This window comes from Penicillium solitum (genome assembly GCF_028829755.1).
Source record: "Penicillium solitum strain IBT 25940 chromosome Unknown utg000008l_segment0_segment0, whole genome shotgun sequence".
Classification (NCBI taxonomy): Eukaryota; Fungi; Ascomycota; class Eurotiomycetes; order Eurotiales; family Aspergillaceae; genus Penicillium; species Penicillium solitum.
In genome coordinates this window covers 2,564,568-2,581,489 of record NW_027072127.1, presented here as the reverse complement: position 1 = coordinate 2,581,489, position 16,922 = coordinate 2,564,568, and the positions used below count along the sequence as shown (strand labels likewise).

At 49.4% G+C, this 16,922-nt stretch overlaps 7 protein-coding genes across 7 annotated transcripts; 4 read left to right on the top strand and 3 right to left on the bottom strand.

Annotated features, from left to right (window-relative positions):
* Nucleotides 1–295: 295 nt before the first annotated feature.
* Nucleotides 296–2,773, bottom strand: N7455_010271 (DUF3405 domain-containing protein; the record flags this gene model as incomplete). Its single annotated transcript, XM_065606401.1, has 6 exons — nt 296–397; nt 471–515; nt 576–1,416; nt 1,479–2,348; nt 2,450–2,569; nt 2,670–2,773. The coding sequence occupies 6 exons, from the start codon at nt 2,771–2,773 to the stop codon at nt 296–298; spliced, it is 2,082 nt and encodes a 693-aa protein (XP_065460364.1).
* Nucleotides 2,774–3,778: 1,005 nt separating this feature from the next.
* Nucleotides 3,779–5,887, top strand: N7455_010270 (signal recognition particle subunit SRP72; the record flags this gene model as incomplete). Its single annotated transcript, XM_040954225.2, has 4 exons — nt 3,779–4,099; nt 4,163–4,436; nt 4,492–4,636; nt 4,687–5,887. 4 exons carry the CDS (start codon nt 3,779–3,781, stop codon nt 5,885–5,887), a joined length of 1,941 nt encoding a protein of 646 aa, XP_040815377.2.
* A 263-nt stretch (nt 5,888–6,150) lies between these two features.
* On the bottom strand, nt 6,151–7,401 carry N7455_010269 (Gfo/Idh/MocA family protein; the record flags this gene model as incomplete). Its single annotated transcript, XM_040954147.2, has 1 exon — nt 6,151–7,401. The coding sequence occupies one exon, from the start codon at nt 7,399–7,401 to the stop codon at nt 6,151–6,153; it is 1,251 nt and encodes a 416-aa protein (XP_040815538.2).
* A 1,021-nt stretch (nt 7,402–8,422) lies between these two features.
* On the bottom strand, nt 8,423–10,294 carry N7455_010268 (uncharacterized protein; the record flags this gene model as incomplete). Its single annotated transcript, XM_040953997.2, has 8 exons — nt 8,423–8,980; nt 9,037–9,149; nt 9,217–9,346; nt 9,400–9,501; nt 9,550–9,715; nt 9,776–9,970; nt 10,024–10,054; nt 10,117–10,294. The coding sequence occupies 8 exons, from the start codon at nt 10,292–10,294 to the stop codon at nt 8,423–8,425; spliced, it is 1,473 nt and encodes a 490-aa protein (XP_040815367.2).
* Nucleotides 10,295–10,972: 678 nt separating this feature from the next.
* On the top strand, nt 10,973–11,906 carry N7455_010267 (phytanoyl-CoA dioxygenase family protein; the record flags this gene model as incomplete). The annotated part of the gene is made up of 3 exons (XM_040954054.2): nt 10,973–11,321; nt 11,375–11,593; nt 11,650–11,906. 3 exons carry the CDS (start codon nt 10,973–10,975, stop codon nt 11,904–11,906), a joined length of 825 nt encoding a protein of 274 aa, XP_040815403.2.
* Nucleotides 11,907–12,260: 354 nt separating this feature from the next.
* On the top strand, nt 12,261–12,959 carry N7455_010266 (HD domain-containing protein; the record flags this gene model as incomplete). The annotated part of the gene is made up of 3 exons (XM_040954229.2): nt 12,261–12,399; nt 12,447–12,660; nt 12,710–12,959. 3 exons carry the CDS (start codon nt 12,261–12,263, stop codon nt 12,957–12,959), a joined length of 603 nt encoding a protein of 200 aa, XP_040815390.2.
* A 459-nt stretch (nt 12,960–13,418) lies between these two features.
* On the top strand, nt 13,419–15,845 carry rfeF (uncharacterized protein; the record flags this gene model as incomplete). Its single annotated transcript, XM_040954070.2, has 7 exons — nt 13,419–13,424; nt 13,492–13,614; nt 13,711–13,764; nt 13,910–14,245; nt 14,354–15,314; nt 15,366–15,433; nt 15,489–15,845. 7 exons carry the CDS (start codon nt 13,419–13,421, stop codon nt 15,843–15,845), a joined length of 1,905 nt encoding a protein of 634 aa, XP_040815315.2.
* Between the last annotated feature and the right edge of the window lie 1,077 nt (nt 15,846–16,922).

The window sequence follows — 16,922 nt, the reverse complement described above, 5'->3', positions numbered from 1 at the left end:
TAATCTTATGGGGGTCAAGCCGACCTAGCCCCCAATGCCAATGTCAATCCCAGTGGGGCTTGCTCCGTACTGGAGTCGCAGAAGAAAGCGTAGGTGTCTTGCGCATTCATTGTGTGCATATCTCTTGTTATCTCCGGATTTCATCGTCCTCCGCATTATTTCGTATGCTCCCCAAGATGCATAGCTGATAGCTAGCGTAGAGACACTAGACGTTCATAAGTAGTAAGAATTCAAGTTAAATATACTCCATACATAAATGGATATCATCGAAATTAACAAATGCCGTGAAGGAATCTTAAACAGGGACTGCCATGGCTGATCCCTTCCTCTCCTCCGTGTTTTTGATAGTATGAAGTAACATAGATGGAAAACAGAGTGGTCCATACAAGTCCTCTCGCTAGAAAAAAAAAAGATGGCTGTTAGTTCAAATGATCTCCGTTTCTCACATTTATGGGAAGTTGTGAACTTACCAAGTCGCCGGTTTCAAACCAATTTCGACCGGTGCTATCTTGGTGCTAAATATAGGACAAGCGGTTAGCGCGGAAATAAGACTTAATCAGCGATTTTAGACTCACATAGGTGCCATCGGTATATTGATTAGGATCGATAGGGTAGCCTAGCCATCTCTGATAGAAATCTTCCGCAGTTTGTGTTGTAAACATGTACGTTAACCGATAGAGAACGTGATCCCATAGATGGTCCCAGTTCCAGAGGCTATCAGGCCCACCATTGATCTTATCAGGTTCACCTAGGTTCATGGTTCGGCCTGTCTCCTTTGATGTCCATTTACCGTCAAGATAAAGAGGTTGGGGCACGTGGGCGGCTTTAAGCCCATGCCAGAGAGCAAGCGAGGGAGGCGTCATTTCAGAAACCAAACCCATTCCTCGTTGGATCTGTATGATATGCATCTGGTGCAATAATTCCCTTGATACACGCCCCATGGCTACAGGGGTTGTTCGCCGTGGAACATCTTCTGGAAGTCCCCATAGCCGATTTCTGAATAGCCATTGCGTATCAGTAGGGTCGAAGATCGGGAGAAAGGTGATGAGATCTGCTTCTTCGCCAACACCCCATTCATACTTATCATCTTCCGGGAAAGCGACCGGAGGCTTGGGGCCTATTGGGGTTATTTGATGGATGCTCATAGACCCCCAAACACTCTTTCGGCCCTTCATAGAATAGCCAACCATTTCGATGAAGTCCTGCCAAATTCCATGTGCACCTGGAATATAGAAGTAGGCACTGCGTTCCCAAAGATATTTCCGCGGCTGTCGTTTGGCAAACTCCGCGGAATTTTCGAGAAAATGGTAAGAGTGACCGGTGAATCTGGAATCCATTTCCAATTGCCAGTAATACTCAAAGTCCTGGAACATCTGAGAAAATATTTGAATTGGTTGCCAATACTGAAAATTTGCGCTGCGGGATTGTTAGGAGACCTGGCAAAATTCAATAACCGTGGGATCGAAAAGGCACTATACCTATGGTCCTCGACTCTAGGATACCATGACTCTAAAGTCTTCTCATTGAAAAGAACGGCCATGTCCTGGAATTCGTGCGGGATAAACCGAGCCTTAATCTCCTTCATAACCTCGTCATCATCTGTATAGATAGGGATGCTCTCATCTTTGATATGAATCAAGAGAAAGACCTGATACTCGCCACCAGAGTGTAACGACAGCTCCGTGACAAGAGACCGGACATTCTGTTTAAGGTTCTCGGACCATTCCATGTCATGCCATGCACGCAGGATAACGGCTGATCTTGGTTTGTACCGTGAGATATGCGGCGAAGAGGTTGGTTGATCACGAGGGAGGGTGCGTGCAGTAACACGAGGGTGAACTGGCAGTGTGAGGCTGATTGGGCGCGGATTGGTCCCACTTGGGGAATATCTTCCAACGTTCCTCTCAAAGCACTGTGACTGAAGTGACCCCCAGTTTGTCTCGTTCCAATTGACTCCAGAGGCAGGGTGAGTGGTATTACTCCCGTACCCGTACGCAGCCAATCGAGAAAAGCGATTGGAACAGCCATTTCCGTCGAGGCCCGTTGCCTGATACGACCCGAACATGGGTGCAGGGAAATCTATTGACTTGTTAAAGATACCTTGGGTTTCGGGAGAGCTACAAATTACCTTTTTGGTTACCTGGATAACAAACACCATATCTCGGGCACTTGAGCTGCTCAGAGTCTTTCCTCGCGGGCCCTCACAGGCGTGGAATCTCCCTGTAAACTCTTTGCGCCACTGCGGACTGTTGTACTTTGGATAAGGGTCGTAAATGACAGGGATCGGGGGATTATCATCATCGCTTTCGTGTGCCACTGTCAATGTTCCCCCACGATAGAATTTCTCCCTATAGATCGTGAGTTAGGATAGGGTGTCAAGAAGACATTGATAAACGAGATGTGATAATATGTAGGGGAAATATGAAATGGAACCAGTTGGACAACACACCGAACATCACGTAATGTTCCAGTCCCAACCGGCTCATGGGCAAATGGCGCTTGATCATCTTGTGGTCTGACTTCCAGCGAGCTCCTACTGACGATATCCCCTGGGCGGATGACGATAGACCTGGAAGGCTCCATATTAGGCTGTAAACTTAAAGAGTACAACTTAAAGAGTACACATGAGGTGGTCTTGCCTGTGATGTAAAATGCTGCCCAGGATGAACAATGATAGTAAGGTCAACAGTGCTAGACAACATCCTCGAATGTAACGGCGAAACAAGTTCACCGAACGTTGCGGGGAAACTGGATATTTGTTCGTGAAAGGCATTGAAAGAAAGTCGCAAAGAGAAGAGAGGTAAATCGAGCGAAGGTGATAATTCAGAAGGCGTCAGGCCGGACTTTGCTGCATTTGCACGTCTCACTCAAGCACCGAGGAGCTGGCGGGGACTGAGAGACATGCCAGTCCAACGGATTATTGGTAGCTTCTAATATTGGACCAAGACGTGAGAGTGTTTGCGACGAGACGTATAGTAGACCCTGCGTAGGGTGGACCGTGCCTGGGTACGACAAAAATAGGAAAGTACTCTACGGCCGTACGCAATATGTACCCGTGGACATCCTACAGATAGCAGCTTAGTCGGTTATGGCTAGAGTATTTAGTCCGTTCTACGGTATTTGCCCGTTCTGTCTAGAAAATGGGGCTCAGTTGCAAACAGTAAGAACTTATGACTCCAATTAGCAAGTTGGTTGATGGTCGTTTCATTTGCAATTTAGCCATAATAAAACACAGGCTAGGCCTTGATGTGCTCACTGGCCATTTTCCACTTCAATAATTAGTATTTGTCTTTATTCCAGCCTATTCTTTATAAGAAATAAGTCGGGACCCCAATACTGAGGCAGTAGATGTTTGAAGTATGAGGCACTCCATAAAGTTGTTGCCTGAGAAAAAAGGTATTCAACATGATAACTATGGAGGCTTTGGTGGTCAGGCACACATATCTTTTGATAGGGTTAGTAGAAGTACCCACAAGCAGCAAATGAGATAGACTAATAAGAGGACTGGGGACAAAGATGGAACAGGACGATATGGACAAATGGAAGAACCTTGGAATAGGACACGTGAGCTACGGTGGGGCACAGGGCGTTGAGTGCAGAAACCCCCCATCGGGGAAAGACCAGTTCCGCACATTGGAGTTTGATATCAGTTGATCTGGGGAAATCGGCAAAGGTGTTCTTTGTATAAATCTTGCGATTTTATCTTTTATCTGAAATTGAAGTTCCAGTCTTCTTCACTCCCCTAATACCCTCTCGAACTCCTCGACCAACCCCCGCTATGGTTGCGCAATCGCTGGCCTCGCTACTGCAGCGGGCATCGATTGACGACCACGAGGAAGTCCTCCAGTCGTGCAATGCAGTCCTCGCCAAATCCAAATCCGATTTGCAAGCGCAACACATGAAAGTTGTTGCTCTATTGAAACTCGACCGTTACGAAGAAGCTCTCAAGACATTCCAGGCCGGAGGCGATGCGCTGAAGCAGAGTGCAAGCTTGGAATACGCATATGCATCATACAAGTGCGGGAAGCTTGAAGAAGCCACAGAAGCCTTGACTCGGACAGCTTCTGGGCGTGGTGCTAGTCACCTCGAGGCACAAGTGGTATGGCACCCCATCTTTCCTTCTGCTGCTTGAGGACCAATGTTGATTGTATTGTCGTAACAGCGCTATCGTGCCGAGAACTTCCGACGGGCAGCTGAGCTTTACGAACAACTGTCGAAGGATACGACATCTTTCGGCCACGAGATTAACGACCTGAACATCAATTCGTGGGCTACCGATGCCCAGCTTCAATGGAAAGGAGAGACGGAATTCGTGCGCCACGACCGATTGTCGAGAGAGGATTTGGAATCATTCGAAACAACCTACAACGCAGCTTGCTTGAATATTGCAAAGGGAGCATTTAAGCAGAGCGAGGTCTTGCTTAACCGAGCTCAAAGTTAGCATGCCGCTGTATTGCCTAAGACTAGGACTTATACTGACGTTTTGCATAGATATCTGCCGGACATCGGAGGACCTTTCACCTGAAGACAAGGCCGCAGAGCTTCTGCCAATCGCAGTTCAGCAACTCTATGTCTTGATTCAACTTGGAAAGTTGGAAGAGGCCGAGGTGGTTCTCAAAGATATCGCAGTGGACAAGTATGTTGAATCATACCAATTTGAAACTTATTACTTACATCCTTTCCTAGCATCACCGAGTTATCAACCAAAAAGATTGCCCGCAACAACATCGTCCTCGCTCGTCCGACTGCCGTCAATCCCTACATCCTATACAAGGCCCTCCATGACACCCCAGATGCCACAGATAACGATCGGTTATTCGAATTCCAGGACCGCGATCTGATCGGCAACTCACACGCCGCAGACCTCCTTGTCCAGAAATACGATGGCATAATCCGATCCACAGCCAAGGCACAGTCAAAACGTCCAAGCCCATCCACCGATGCCATCACCAACCTCCTCTCTGTATACAACGCCGCAGCTCACGCCCAAGGCGAAACCGGCCCTCGGGCCCTTAAACAGATCGTTCCATTGCTGGAGCGACGGCCCACAGACATCGGGCTTCTTCTGACAGTGGTACAGCTCTATGTCAGCAGCGGCAACACCACCTCTGCTATCACAGCCATGGAGCGAACACTCCACAGCCTGGAGGGGTCAAACGAGGCCGTCCGCTTCAACCCAGGTCTCCTCAGCGTTCTAGTCTCCCTGTACCAGCGTGAAGGTCGCTTGGTCCAGATACGCACCACTCTCGCACAAGCCGCCTCCTACTGGCGCACGCAGCCCGAGCCCCCCGCGTCCCTCCTCCGCGCAGCAGCCGCCTCCCTCCTGCACTCCGAAGACCGCGGAGACCTATCCACAGCGGGTGATTTGTTCCGTGCTCTGCACCAGCAAGATCCCAACGACCGCGTCGCCATCGCTGGCTATGTCGCCTCACAAGCCACTCTGGACTACGCGCAGATTGAGTCCGAACTCGACCGCCTGCCGGCAGTCAGCGACCTGATCGCCGACGTCGACGTCTCAGCTCTGGAATCAGCTGGCATCTCGCCCTCTGCCTCCTCGGTTGCCGCGGCTGCCGCTGCCTTTGCTGGTGCCCGCAAGCGCACCGCAGCTAACGCCGACGATCGCGCCAACAAGCGTGTTCGCAAGTCCCGTCTGCCCAAGGACTTCGATCCTGCCAAGAAGCCGGATCCCGAGCGCTGGCTGCCTGTGCGTGACCGCTCTTCTTACAGGCCCAAGGGCAAGAAGGGTAAGCAGCGTGCCGCGGCACTCACGCAGGGTGGTCCTGTCAATGAGAAGGCGGAAGAGTCTCCCGCTCCGCAGCAGCAAAAGCCCAGCGGTGGCGGTGGTGGCCCTAATGCTAAGAAGAATAAGAAGAAGGGCAAGCGATAGTGTAATTTCAGACAGATAGAGATCATAGCTTGAATGCTACCTACGATACATGGAACACAGGTATGTATCTTGTATTTCATATGGAAGTCGCCTTAAACCCGAGACGGGCAGTAAAATGAATTCCCACTGGCTGTTTTCAACCCCAAAGACTCCGATTATCCCATAACCCGGGGTAAATGACCCTCGTAGAACCAGCTCAAAGCAACCTCGAGAAAACCCTGGACGCATACCCCCTTTCATACTGCCTGTTGAGAAATCGACACTCAACCCAACGGAGTCCGAATGGTACCACACTGGCGGTTATAGTGGTCAAAGATCATAAGCAGCAGCCGCAGATCCATGAAAGCGTCGTCGGCAGTCGTTTTCGCCGCCGAACCACCGCCAACCAGATAAGAATGCAGAGCCAAGAATTCACGCTCATACGCCTCATCACAGGTACTAACGGTCTCCGTCCGCTTGACGCGACGATGAGGAACAGCATTCTCAATCTCGTTGATCTGATTGCCATTAACATGATCCGCCTCCATCGTCCCATCAGCTTCCTCAACAACAACCCGCACATAGGTACCAGTGCTGATCTTCTCACCAGGACGCGGGAAGTCATACTCCATGCTGAGAGTCTTGTGCGCACCATAGACAGTCAAATGGGCGTCGCAGCGAGGCACAGCATCAACGCCAGCCTCATAGAGGAGCGTGAACGGATGGCCGTCATTCTCAGCGGAATTCGTATAGTGGAAAATGGCAGAATAGAACGGGTCCGTGATAGCGACGTTAGAAACAGCATCCGGGAATCCCAACGACTCGCGCATCACCGACAGATCATGACACCCCAGCATACCGAGGTAGCGACAGAACGCGACTCTGTCCGGGGTGAGGTCTTCCTCCAAGCTGAAGACGTCTTCCAGTAGCGCGCGGAACTGCTCTGGGTTATTGTTGGTCTTCATTGGCGGCGTGATGTCTTTCGATGCAGGCGCGACGCTATTGTCCATATTCATTGGGCCGGCGATGTGTCGACAGCGCGCGTAGTACACGCGGCCTAGCGCGGCGAGTTCTTTCTTGAAGACTTCTGTGAAGCAGGGCGCGTAGCGGCGCGCACATCCGACGAATACCTTTGGTCGGTCTGTTCCGTTGATGCCATCGAGGGATCGGGAGGCTTGGCCTTTTTTGATTGCTCCGCGAATGCGGCGTAGGCTTGAGATGCTCATTGTGAGGGGGACTTCAACCATTACGTCTTTGCCGGCTTCGAGGGCTGTCACGGTGTATTGCTCGTGGTACTCCATTGGGAGGAGATTGAGGATGACGTCCACTTCTTTATGGAGCAGGACATCTTCCACGACTGTTGTGCCGTGTGTAATGTCGAAGCGGGCTTGGCATTGGTTTGCGATTTCGGGGTTGGGGTCGTAGATGGCTGTGAGAGTGTAGTGTGTTTTGAGAGAACGGAGGACTGGGAGGTAGGTGGCTTGGATGGCGTTTGTGGCGCCTAGGATACCGAGGCGGAGGATAGGGGTAGGCATGTTGGTGGAGAAGTTAGGAAGCTGTAGATTGGATGGGTAGAGACAGAGGGAAGCTTAGATATGACCGGGGCTTTTGTTATAGATGAGCTGAATGATATCTCAGGTAGCTCAGTGATTAGGGAGTTGGGAATGTGAAAGTGAGCAAAGCGCGAAAATTAGAGTAAGAGTGATGCTTGGTGCTTGACATGATTTGGGAACAAACAAAGAGAAGAGGGTGTATGAGGTGAGGTGAGGTGAGGTGTGTGCCATTTCAAGGGACATCCCTGGAGCATGCCAACTTTGTGACATCATTGCCCACACCTGCCCAGGTGAGTGATCTAAGGCCATATTTCATGGTTCAGACTGAGTTTTACCCCGGATTTGATCCAATACCAGCAAGCTCTGATGCAACTAATATAGCAAGTTGCAGATTATCTGCCGATCCTGTATAGATATGGTTCAGGCTATGTGTACAATAGATATTGGTTGGAAAAGGTATCATAGCGTATAGTGAAAACGGGGCATACTTCTAACGTATCATCCGCCTAGAATAGCAAACTTATCATGCCCACCTGTAGGCCTTTTTGAGCGGTCTCTGTAATAACATGGATGTAAGAACAAAAATAAGAATTATCCACCCGACGGCTTCCGTTCTAGAAAAGTGGGGATGTGGGTCGTAGCCCTGGAAAACTACTCCGGGAGAAGTAGCGGAACCATCCTGTATAGTAATAGAACTATATAATTACAATGGCTTTTTATTCCCCGGTTACTGAACCCTATGGCCTGATTGGATCATGCAGTTTCTAACAAGTGAGAAAGAGAAAGGCGATTGAATTCCCATAGTTGCGGGAACTCTATCTATATATTCATTTGGCTAATATGAGGAAAGCCTGATTTGAAGCGCACAAAGAAAAGTAAAACAAACGCCTAATATCCACTAGAGATACTATAATATGAACAGATTGATATCATTGAGGCTTTTTAAAGTCGCTTTGAATTTAGTGTGACGATTCTGAACTCTATATTTTGTTTGTCTGCCAGGTCAAGTCGAAGCGCGGGCGTTGACGACCAATGCCTCGCCATACAAACTCACATCATACCCATTCTCTTCCAAATATGCTTTGAACTTAGCATCCTCTGTCTCTAGCTCTCGAGACATATCTGGGATGAGGAACCAGGCAATCAGACCACCGACCACTGTGAAGGCCGCCCCAATTAGGAAAACTGCTTGCTGGCCCTTCGCGGTGGTATCGAAGGAGTTCTGAATTGGGGTGAAGACTTCTGTCCCAATTGACGCTCCGGCTTTGCCAACTGCGGCTGCAAATCCGAGGAAATGACCACGAAGGGGTGTTGGGAATGACTCTGAAGCACAAAGGAATGTCGAGACACCAGGGCCCATCTCGCCGAGTGCTTGGAAAATACCATACATGACTATAAAAAGTGGGAAAACACTTTGAATAGGTTGGAGCGCAGCGCCCAGAATAAATCCCCATATAGCCCAGATCATGAATCCTAGGGTCATGGTCTGTTTGCGGCCGATTCGATCCATGAGGAGACCACCAAGCAAGCATCCTGGAAGATAAAAGCAGTTTATAACGGTCTGTAAATCCTATTGTCAGTTTAACCATCTAAAAGAATGGTGATATGGCGACCTACCCCGTATCCAATGTTCTGAACTGTGGTGTTGTTGGGGTTCAGCTGCTCAATTATGGTAGATGAGAACAGACCGAATGGATATGTGACAAAGTCGTAGCAGAACCAAGCCAGAGCTAGAACCATCACACATCACATATTAGCCAGAAACACTGCACAATTTAACTAAGCCAAACGACTTACATGTTCCAAGCATGGGTTTCCAGTAGCGACGTAGGACTAAACCATAGGGATACTGCGACTTGATAGCATGCTTTCGGTATTGAGTAGAGTTGACCATCCGAACGCGGAAGAAACAGATCGATAATGGCAACTGATCCCAGTGTGAGAATCGTTAATCATTAGCTTTATGAGGAAGTGACTTACCGCAATACCCAAACCGAATGTAACGCGCCAGACCCCTTCGGAGTTTTGTTGGCCGTAACAGGCGAGAACAATAAGAGCAACCAAGCCAGCTGCGACAAATCCCTGTGGTAAAGTCAGCAAGGTCTTCATCCAGTTCGTGCTAGTACTGACCAAATCTATAGCAAAATCGGTGGTCGCTGCGACCAAGAAACCACGTCGTTTCCGGAGATGGGCAGTCTCATCGGCAGCTTCAGTGGCGCTAGTGGCACAAACAGGATATTCTCCTCCAGCGCCGAATCCTGCAATGCCACGTGCAACAATCATCATCCAAAACATTCTTATTGTATCATCAGTGATGGATTTCAATCAAAAGTTTGAATTGCTTCGATAAGCATACCCTAGTTGCGATTTTCCATGAGAAGCAGTTGCCAACACGACTCCGATAATAAGGAACGCTGTCGCGGCGACAATACCAGTCCGACGACCAATGCGGTCAATTAGGACGCCAAAGAAAAGCATGCCAAATATCTCACCGATGAGATATGAGTTCGATAGACGCGACTTTATAGTCGAAGACATTCCGTCCATGTAGCTGGACTCATCAGTGAATTTGGCCAAAATTATTTTGGAAACTGGGCTACTCACAGGACCGAGAATAAAGGTTCCATATAACCAACTACCACGCGGTTAGTAGAAAGAAGAGAATGAGGATCTTTAGAGGTGCATATTAACACGTACTGATTTGAGCGTTGTATCCATCACTGAACAAGGCCAACCCGGAAACCACTACATTGAGCACGCCCGAGCGTTTCTTCTCGGGTTCTCGTTGCTCAATGTCCCAGTCGGGTTGCGAGACTTGCCCCTTGGGATCTTCCATCTTCATGACAGAGTCACTGGGAGATGTAGCCATAGCCATATTGACAAGGGTACTGAACAAGTCAAAGAGGACATGTTACCAGTGGGAAGATACTGATATCTATAGAAGTATCTTCGATGGCTCTAACGATGAATTACTCCTAAAAGAGACCAATGATAGCTTAGAATAAAGACACGATAGTCTCGGTGGGAAGTGCGAGATATGCCTGTGGGTATGTAGTACGAAGTAGGGGTCTGAGCTCCCTGCGGCTGCCTTAGGTCCATGCGTACATACCTACACGAGTATAAACAGAGCTCCATAGTTTCGCAGTGCCATGGCTCCAGTTGACAGCTTCCTCACAAGAATGTCTTGGCAACCCCCCACATAGTCTCTAGGGCTCCTTAGTCTCCCGAAGTCATTACCCGCCAAGCCTATCGGAGCTTATCTTTCAGCCATGTGCTTGAACACAGTCTCCCGAGAGTCTTGATCTCCGCCAATATCTGAAGGTTAAGCCTATCGGAGCTTATCATTTACTCATATGCTTGTGCATTCTATATGGTGGATCTATATTTCGTCTCGTTCAAAAAGCACTCATCTCGGTGCGAAGGGCGACATCTTAGGACTACGATTGCGGCGACTTACTTCTCGGTCTATCTACAAAATGCGAGCTCCTGAGCACCCCAAAGTTTCACGATCACGTTCTATTCTGTGTTTCTACTTGGATCTACCCGTAACAGAATGAATAATTTCCATTACCCGCTCTCTGCTGAGCAGCTTCAGAGTTTCCAGGAGTGTGGATACCTGCTGGTTCGCGGTTTTTTCACTTCCAAGGAATCGGAGCTGTTGCGAGAATGGGCGCAGGAAGTCCACGATCTTCCATGCACCCCTGATGTGCCCTGGATGCCCTATCAAGAGGTGAATTCGGAAGGCAAACGTGTGCTGTGTCGCACTGAAAACTTTGCCAACTCGCATGCCGGATTCGATAGTTTTCTCCGAGGGCAACGTGCAACAAGTCTCCTACAACAGCTCGCAGGAGAAGAGATGCTTCTCTTCAAGGAAAAGATCAACTACAAGTTGGCAGGAAGTGGTAAGTAATGTCCGATCTTATAGGCCCGACTCGATCACTCATCTGTTTCATAGGTGGTTTCGATCCTCACATTGATGCCAATGCATACACCCATGTTAAAAACATCAAGCATTTGACTATTCTTGCGGCGGTCGATGGAATGAATGCAGCCAATGGAGGTCTAGAAGTGGTGAACGGCAGCCACCGCATGGATATTCCTCTCGGCAGCGATCGCTGCATTGCGTCAAATTGGGCCGAAAGCAATGTATGGACACCCGCTGAGCTTGAATCAGGTATGCAAATTGCGAAGTCTCCAACACATACATGGCAGTTTCATTAATAAGAGTAGGTGATATCTTGATTTTTGGCTCGTACCTGGCCCATCGCAGTGGTGCCAATGTGAGCTCGAAGGATCGGCGTGCGATCTATGCAACGTATAACTGTGCCGCCGAAGGTAATCTGCACGACCAGTACTATTCCGACCGTCAGAAGCTCTGGCCTGCAACACACATGCGGGAAAACGGACAGTCATATGAGGAAGGCCGTGCACGATATGCGTTTGGATCCCCTATGTTAACTGTGGACTCTGAGGCCGTCCCGGCGTGATCGGTGGAGGCAGACTGTACGTTATACTTAGTAGCAAGTAAAAAGTCAATCCCATGTGATCTAAAGACACTGTAGCAATGATATTAGTCAAACCAAAATGACTGAAATGTATGTACAAAGTATGTACCATTGAAATTAATTGGCCTGGCCCACTCCAAATTCGTGTGGGGGACCACCGGCATGATGACCGAACATTTTAGTATATCCCCCAGAGCTCCAACTGGACTGGAAATGTAACGGAATGGCTCTGGCGTATATAAATGGTTCTTTCCACCTCACCTCTTTTTCATCTTTCTTTTGTTCGCCCAAGTCTTGGTTCTTTTCAACGTTGCTACTATTCGATTCAATTGCACCATGAATCAACAGTCACCCAAGGAAAAGGCAGAGGCCCTGATCGAGGCTCTAGAAAAGTATGGCCAAGGTGACTACATCGGGGAGTCGATTAGCCAGTTAGAACACTGTTTGCAGGCGGCTCATCAGGCCCATAAAGCGGGTACGTATTGTTCTCAAGATCTCTCATAGTCACTAACATTCTGATAGATGCTCGTGATGAGTTGGTAATCGCGGCGTTATTACACGACATTGGTCAAATAATTCCACTAGAATCCACCAAGGAGGTTCGCATGAACCTTCGCGAAAGCACGGAAAATGTCGGCCGGGTCGGCCATGAAGCCATCGGGGCATCATATCTTCGAGCTCTTGGGTTCAGCGAGACAGTGTGCCGCTTGGTAAATAGTCACGTCGCAGCCAAACGGTATGTGCTCTTTCACCTGTCATTCTGCGAACCTAGACTCACCTTTTAGGTACCTGACTGCTATTGACCGAGGATACTACGAATCTCTATCATCTGCCTCACAGGGATCTTTGGCCTTTCAAGGCGGCCCCTTCCGAGATGCGGACCTCAAAAACTTCGAGGAAGATCCGCTTCGGGACGACATGGTCTCACTTCGACTGTGGGATGATGCAGCGAAATTGGAGGGAATTGAGGCCATCATACCCCGTGCTAGGGCATATCTGGACATGATAATCGCACATTTGGTTCGTGAAATATGAGGGAGCTATAGTGTATCGATGAAATCCGACCTTGGATATGTTCGATTTTAGCTAGAAAGGGGAGACACGTGGTTTCTTTTTTTTTCCCCAGTCCACCGTTCACTGAGTACCATGTCGAGCCCTTGGAGGTATGAAATACTTAATGACGACCCTAAGCACAATCTTACGGGGGGCGAGAAAATCTTAACTGCGGCCTAAAATCGTAATATGTATAGGGCTGCATAGTTACATTGACCCGGTGACTTCATTGAAGGTACTTGGAGGTACTTTGTTTGCTAGTAAGGACACGTGTGGGGCGAAGTATCCCCAAGTACCCAACGTATACAGCTCAGCCTCACTTGGCCAACTTAAGAGGGGCTATCCACATCAGGCAACGTCATCGAACCGTGGATTTCTCCTCTCGTGATACTCCGACTTCTGTGTCTTACCTTTTTCTCTTTTTTCCCATCCAGTTTTATCATGGGTGTAAGCCTTCCAGATTCCTCTTTCCGCAACTCCTAGAGAACACCTCAATCTGACCCATCATCTTTAGTTCGCTCAGAAAATCGCCGCAGCTCAGAATAGCCAGACCATGGCGAACAGTGGCTCATATGGAGGTGCCCCTCCATCAGGATACACTGGGGGTCCTCCTGCAGCCTTGCAGGCTGGTGGATCGGTAAGTCATATGTCCATCTCTGCACTTGTTTCTGCTATGACTCGCAGTTCGACGTCATAGAGAAAAAAAAGAGGAAATGTGTTAAAACGTTCTCAGAATCAACAGCCCCAATACCAGGCTTATTCAGGATCCCCAGCCCCTCAGGGATCGGTAAGCCATATTTTTTCTTAAACTTCTTTTGCTTTTCGTGTTTTTTTCCCCCCACTTCCACGATTTACCCCTCCACGGTCATCATCATTCTGGAACCATGTCGGCACCTTACCAAGGCTATCCATACGGCGGCTCATCTCAACAGAATCCATCATCTCCCTATTCCAGGCCTCCGCCATCCACACCTTACCCCGCTTCTCAGCAATCTCAGCAGCCCCAGCAATCTCAGGGCTATGGCCGCCCACCTCCACCCCCACCACAAGGCCAGCCCTATGGCTCCGCTAGTTCGCCTTACCCGGGCCAGCAACCGGGACAGTCCTATGCGTCTCCTAGTTCGCCCTATCCAGGACGACAGTCTGCACAGTCGCCTTATCCGGGTCAACAGCAAGCTCCACAGTCGCCCTACCCCGGTCAACAGCAATACCCAGGACAACAACAATACCCCGGACAACAACCGTATCCTGGACAGCAGCCGTCATATGTACATAATACCCCATGCCCTGCACCACTGCCTGTTTCTGTATTTCGCGTCTGACCTTACGTTTTGTTGAATGCTTGATGACTGGAGAAGAATGCTAACGGAAAATAGAACCAGACACCCCCCTACCCTACCCAGGGAGCTCCATACCCTGGTGGCCAAGACCGTCCTGGACCCTCACCTGGACCACCAAGTGGACCACCACCAGGCCAGTATAGCGCACCCAGTGGACCACCACCAGGCCAGTATGGCGCACCCAGTGGACCACCACCAGGCCAGTATGGTGCACCCAGTGGTGCACCCAGTGGCGCCCCTCAGTCTGCAGCTCCCCCGGCTACCCAGCAGCAAGTCGCAGCTTACCGATCGCTTTTGATTTCCACGATTCAGGAGAAGAATCTCCAAAGTTTCTACCCCCCGGAGCGATTGGACCGGCTTGTTCAGACGCTTGCCGCTGAAGCACCGGGCAAGCTCAACAGACTGATTCATGAATGGGCTGTGCCCATGGAGGTTGCGACCGATGTCATGAAGCTCTCGCTGTTCGACGTGATTCTCTACGTCGATGACAGCGGATCCATTGAATTCGAAGAGAAGGGTCTCCGAAAGGAACAACTCAGACAGATCCTCGCCATCGTGGCTACTGCTGCATCTACCTTCGACCAGGACGGTATTTCTGTCCGATTCATGAACTCCAGTGAGGTGGGCGACGGCATCCGTGACGCAGAGGATGTCAACCGTCTAGTGTCCCGAGTCCGTTTCTCAGGCCTGACCCCCCTCGGCACCAACCTGAAGAGCAAGGTCATCGACCCGATGGTTGTTCAACCCGCCCGGGCCAACCGCCTCGAGAAGCCCGTGCTGGTGATCACCATCACCGACGGACAGCCTGCTGGCGAGCCTCACGGTGCTGTGGGTGATGTCATTCGCTACGCAGTGGAGGAGACGTCCCGGACCCGTTATGGCCCCGGCTCCGTATCTTTCCAGTTCTCGCAGGTGGGAACTGATCAGCGGGCCCGCGACTTCTTGGGCTCTCTGGACGAGGACCCTCACATTGGCCACCTGATCGACTGTACCTCCAGTAAGTTCCACGTGGAATTCATGGTGGATCCTAGCTAACGCGGTGTTCTAGACTTCGAGGTTGAGCAGGATGAGATGTCCCGTGCTAATCCACCAGTGCATCTTACTCGCGAGCTTTGGGTAAGCCATTCATTATGTTGATCATTGCCTAGTATTGAACTGACTGTCTATGTAGTGTGCCAAACTGATGCTTGGTGCTATTGATTCCTCCTACGACACCAAGGATGAACGAGACGACGAACGTCGCAATGCACCCCCACCTGCATCGGTCAGCCAGTACGGAGGAGGAGGTTATGGCCAACCACCACCCCAGGGTCAGGCCCAGCCTCCGTATGGTCCGCCCCCTGGTGCCCCACCCGCTTCGTATGGTTCCCAGTCGGGTTACCCACCGCAGGGTCAACCGGGTCAATACCAACAGCAACAGCCTCCCCAGCAACCTCCCTACCAGGGATCGCGTGGCTATGGTCAGCAACAAGGGTATGGATCGCAGCCTGGATCTGGTTACCAGTATGGTGGACAGCCACGTTATTGATGGAATGTGATGTCATACGCTTAGGCCGTTGTTTTCTTTTTTTTTTTTTTTTCCGCCTGGAGGCTTTGAGGGAAGGTTGTGGTTGGGGGTTCTCATTTTACCCCACGTAGTTTCCATGAATATCAATTGAAGCCAACCTTGGAACTTGTATCTGCAATATTATTTTTATCTTTTTATCTTTTCATTCTGGGAGCCTTTCGAGGCTGACAGGTTTATTTTTGAGATTAGGCCGAAGGCAACACTCAAACGAATCAGTTCAATTCGCCAAGATAACAGAAGGGTTGTACATGGCTTACATATGTACATATAGTACGAAGTAAGTAGTTAGTGTAGTAATATGTATTAAAAAGAGGGGAACATGTCACTATGTACAAAGTATGTACTTCTAATTTTTCCATTTTCCATTTTTCATCTGCAATAGGGCTGCAGGGTCTAGGGAATGTGAGGTCGACCAATAGAAAAGCAGCCAGATCTGGATCCAGCGGGCCCTTCGTATATCGCCCCAATGCAGAGAGGAACACTCGCATTTGATTCGACGATTCTTAATTTAAACCTGGATCGGGGCTGTGCCTAGGCGTAAGCGTTGGTTGCATCTTACGCGTTGCCCAAAACTCTACCATGAACGGGTTTGGTTATTGAAGGTCTTAAGACGTTTTGGACGTTTGGGGATTTTCCTATGTCCACCTAACTCCAGTTTTGTCATAATATGTCTGCCTATCATATTGTCCCTTCATATATTGTAGATCTTCTACGAAGTACGGCATACGCCTTCTGGATATCAGTTGGAAACACTAGGCCGTTTTTGGGTACCCATTTTCCTCACTTAGTCTTGGCTACTGGTCTCTCTGGTTTTTTTACTGCCGTAGTCGAAGCCTCTTAGTCTCTTGGTCTCTTGGCCTCTTTTCCTTTTCTTCTCTATAGGATACAATCATTACACCCTTCCTTTCTATCCTTGCGTCCGACGGGAGTACCTTCATTTGCTCAACCCTCGCAACACCTTCGTTTCACGACAGGGGAATTCGTCTCCCCCGCTAAAAGAACAGCAGAAGAATGACTGTCTGATCAGTACATTCAATC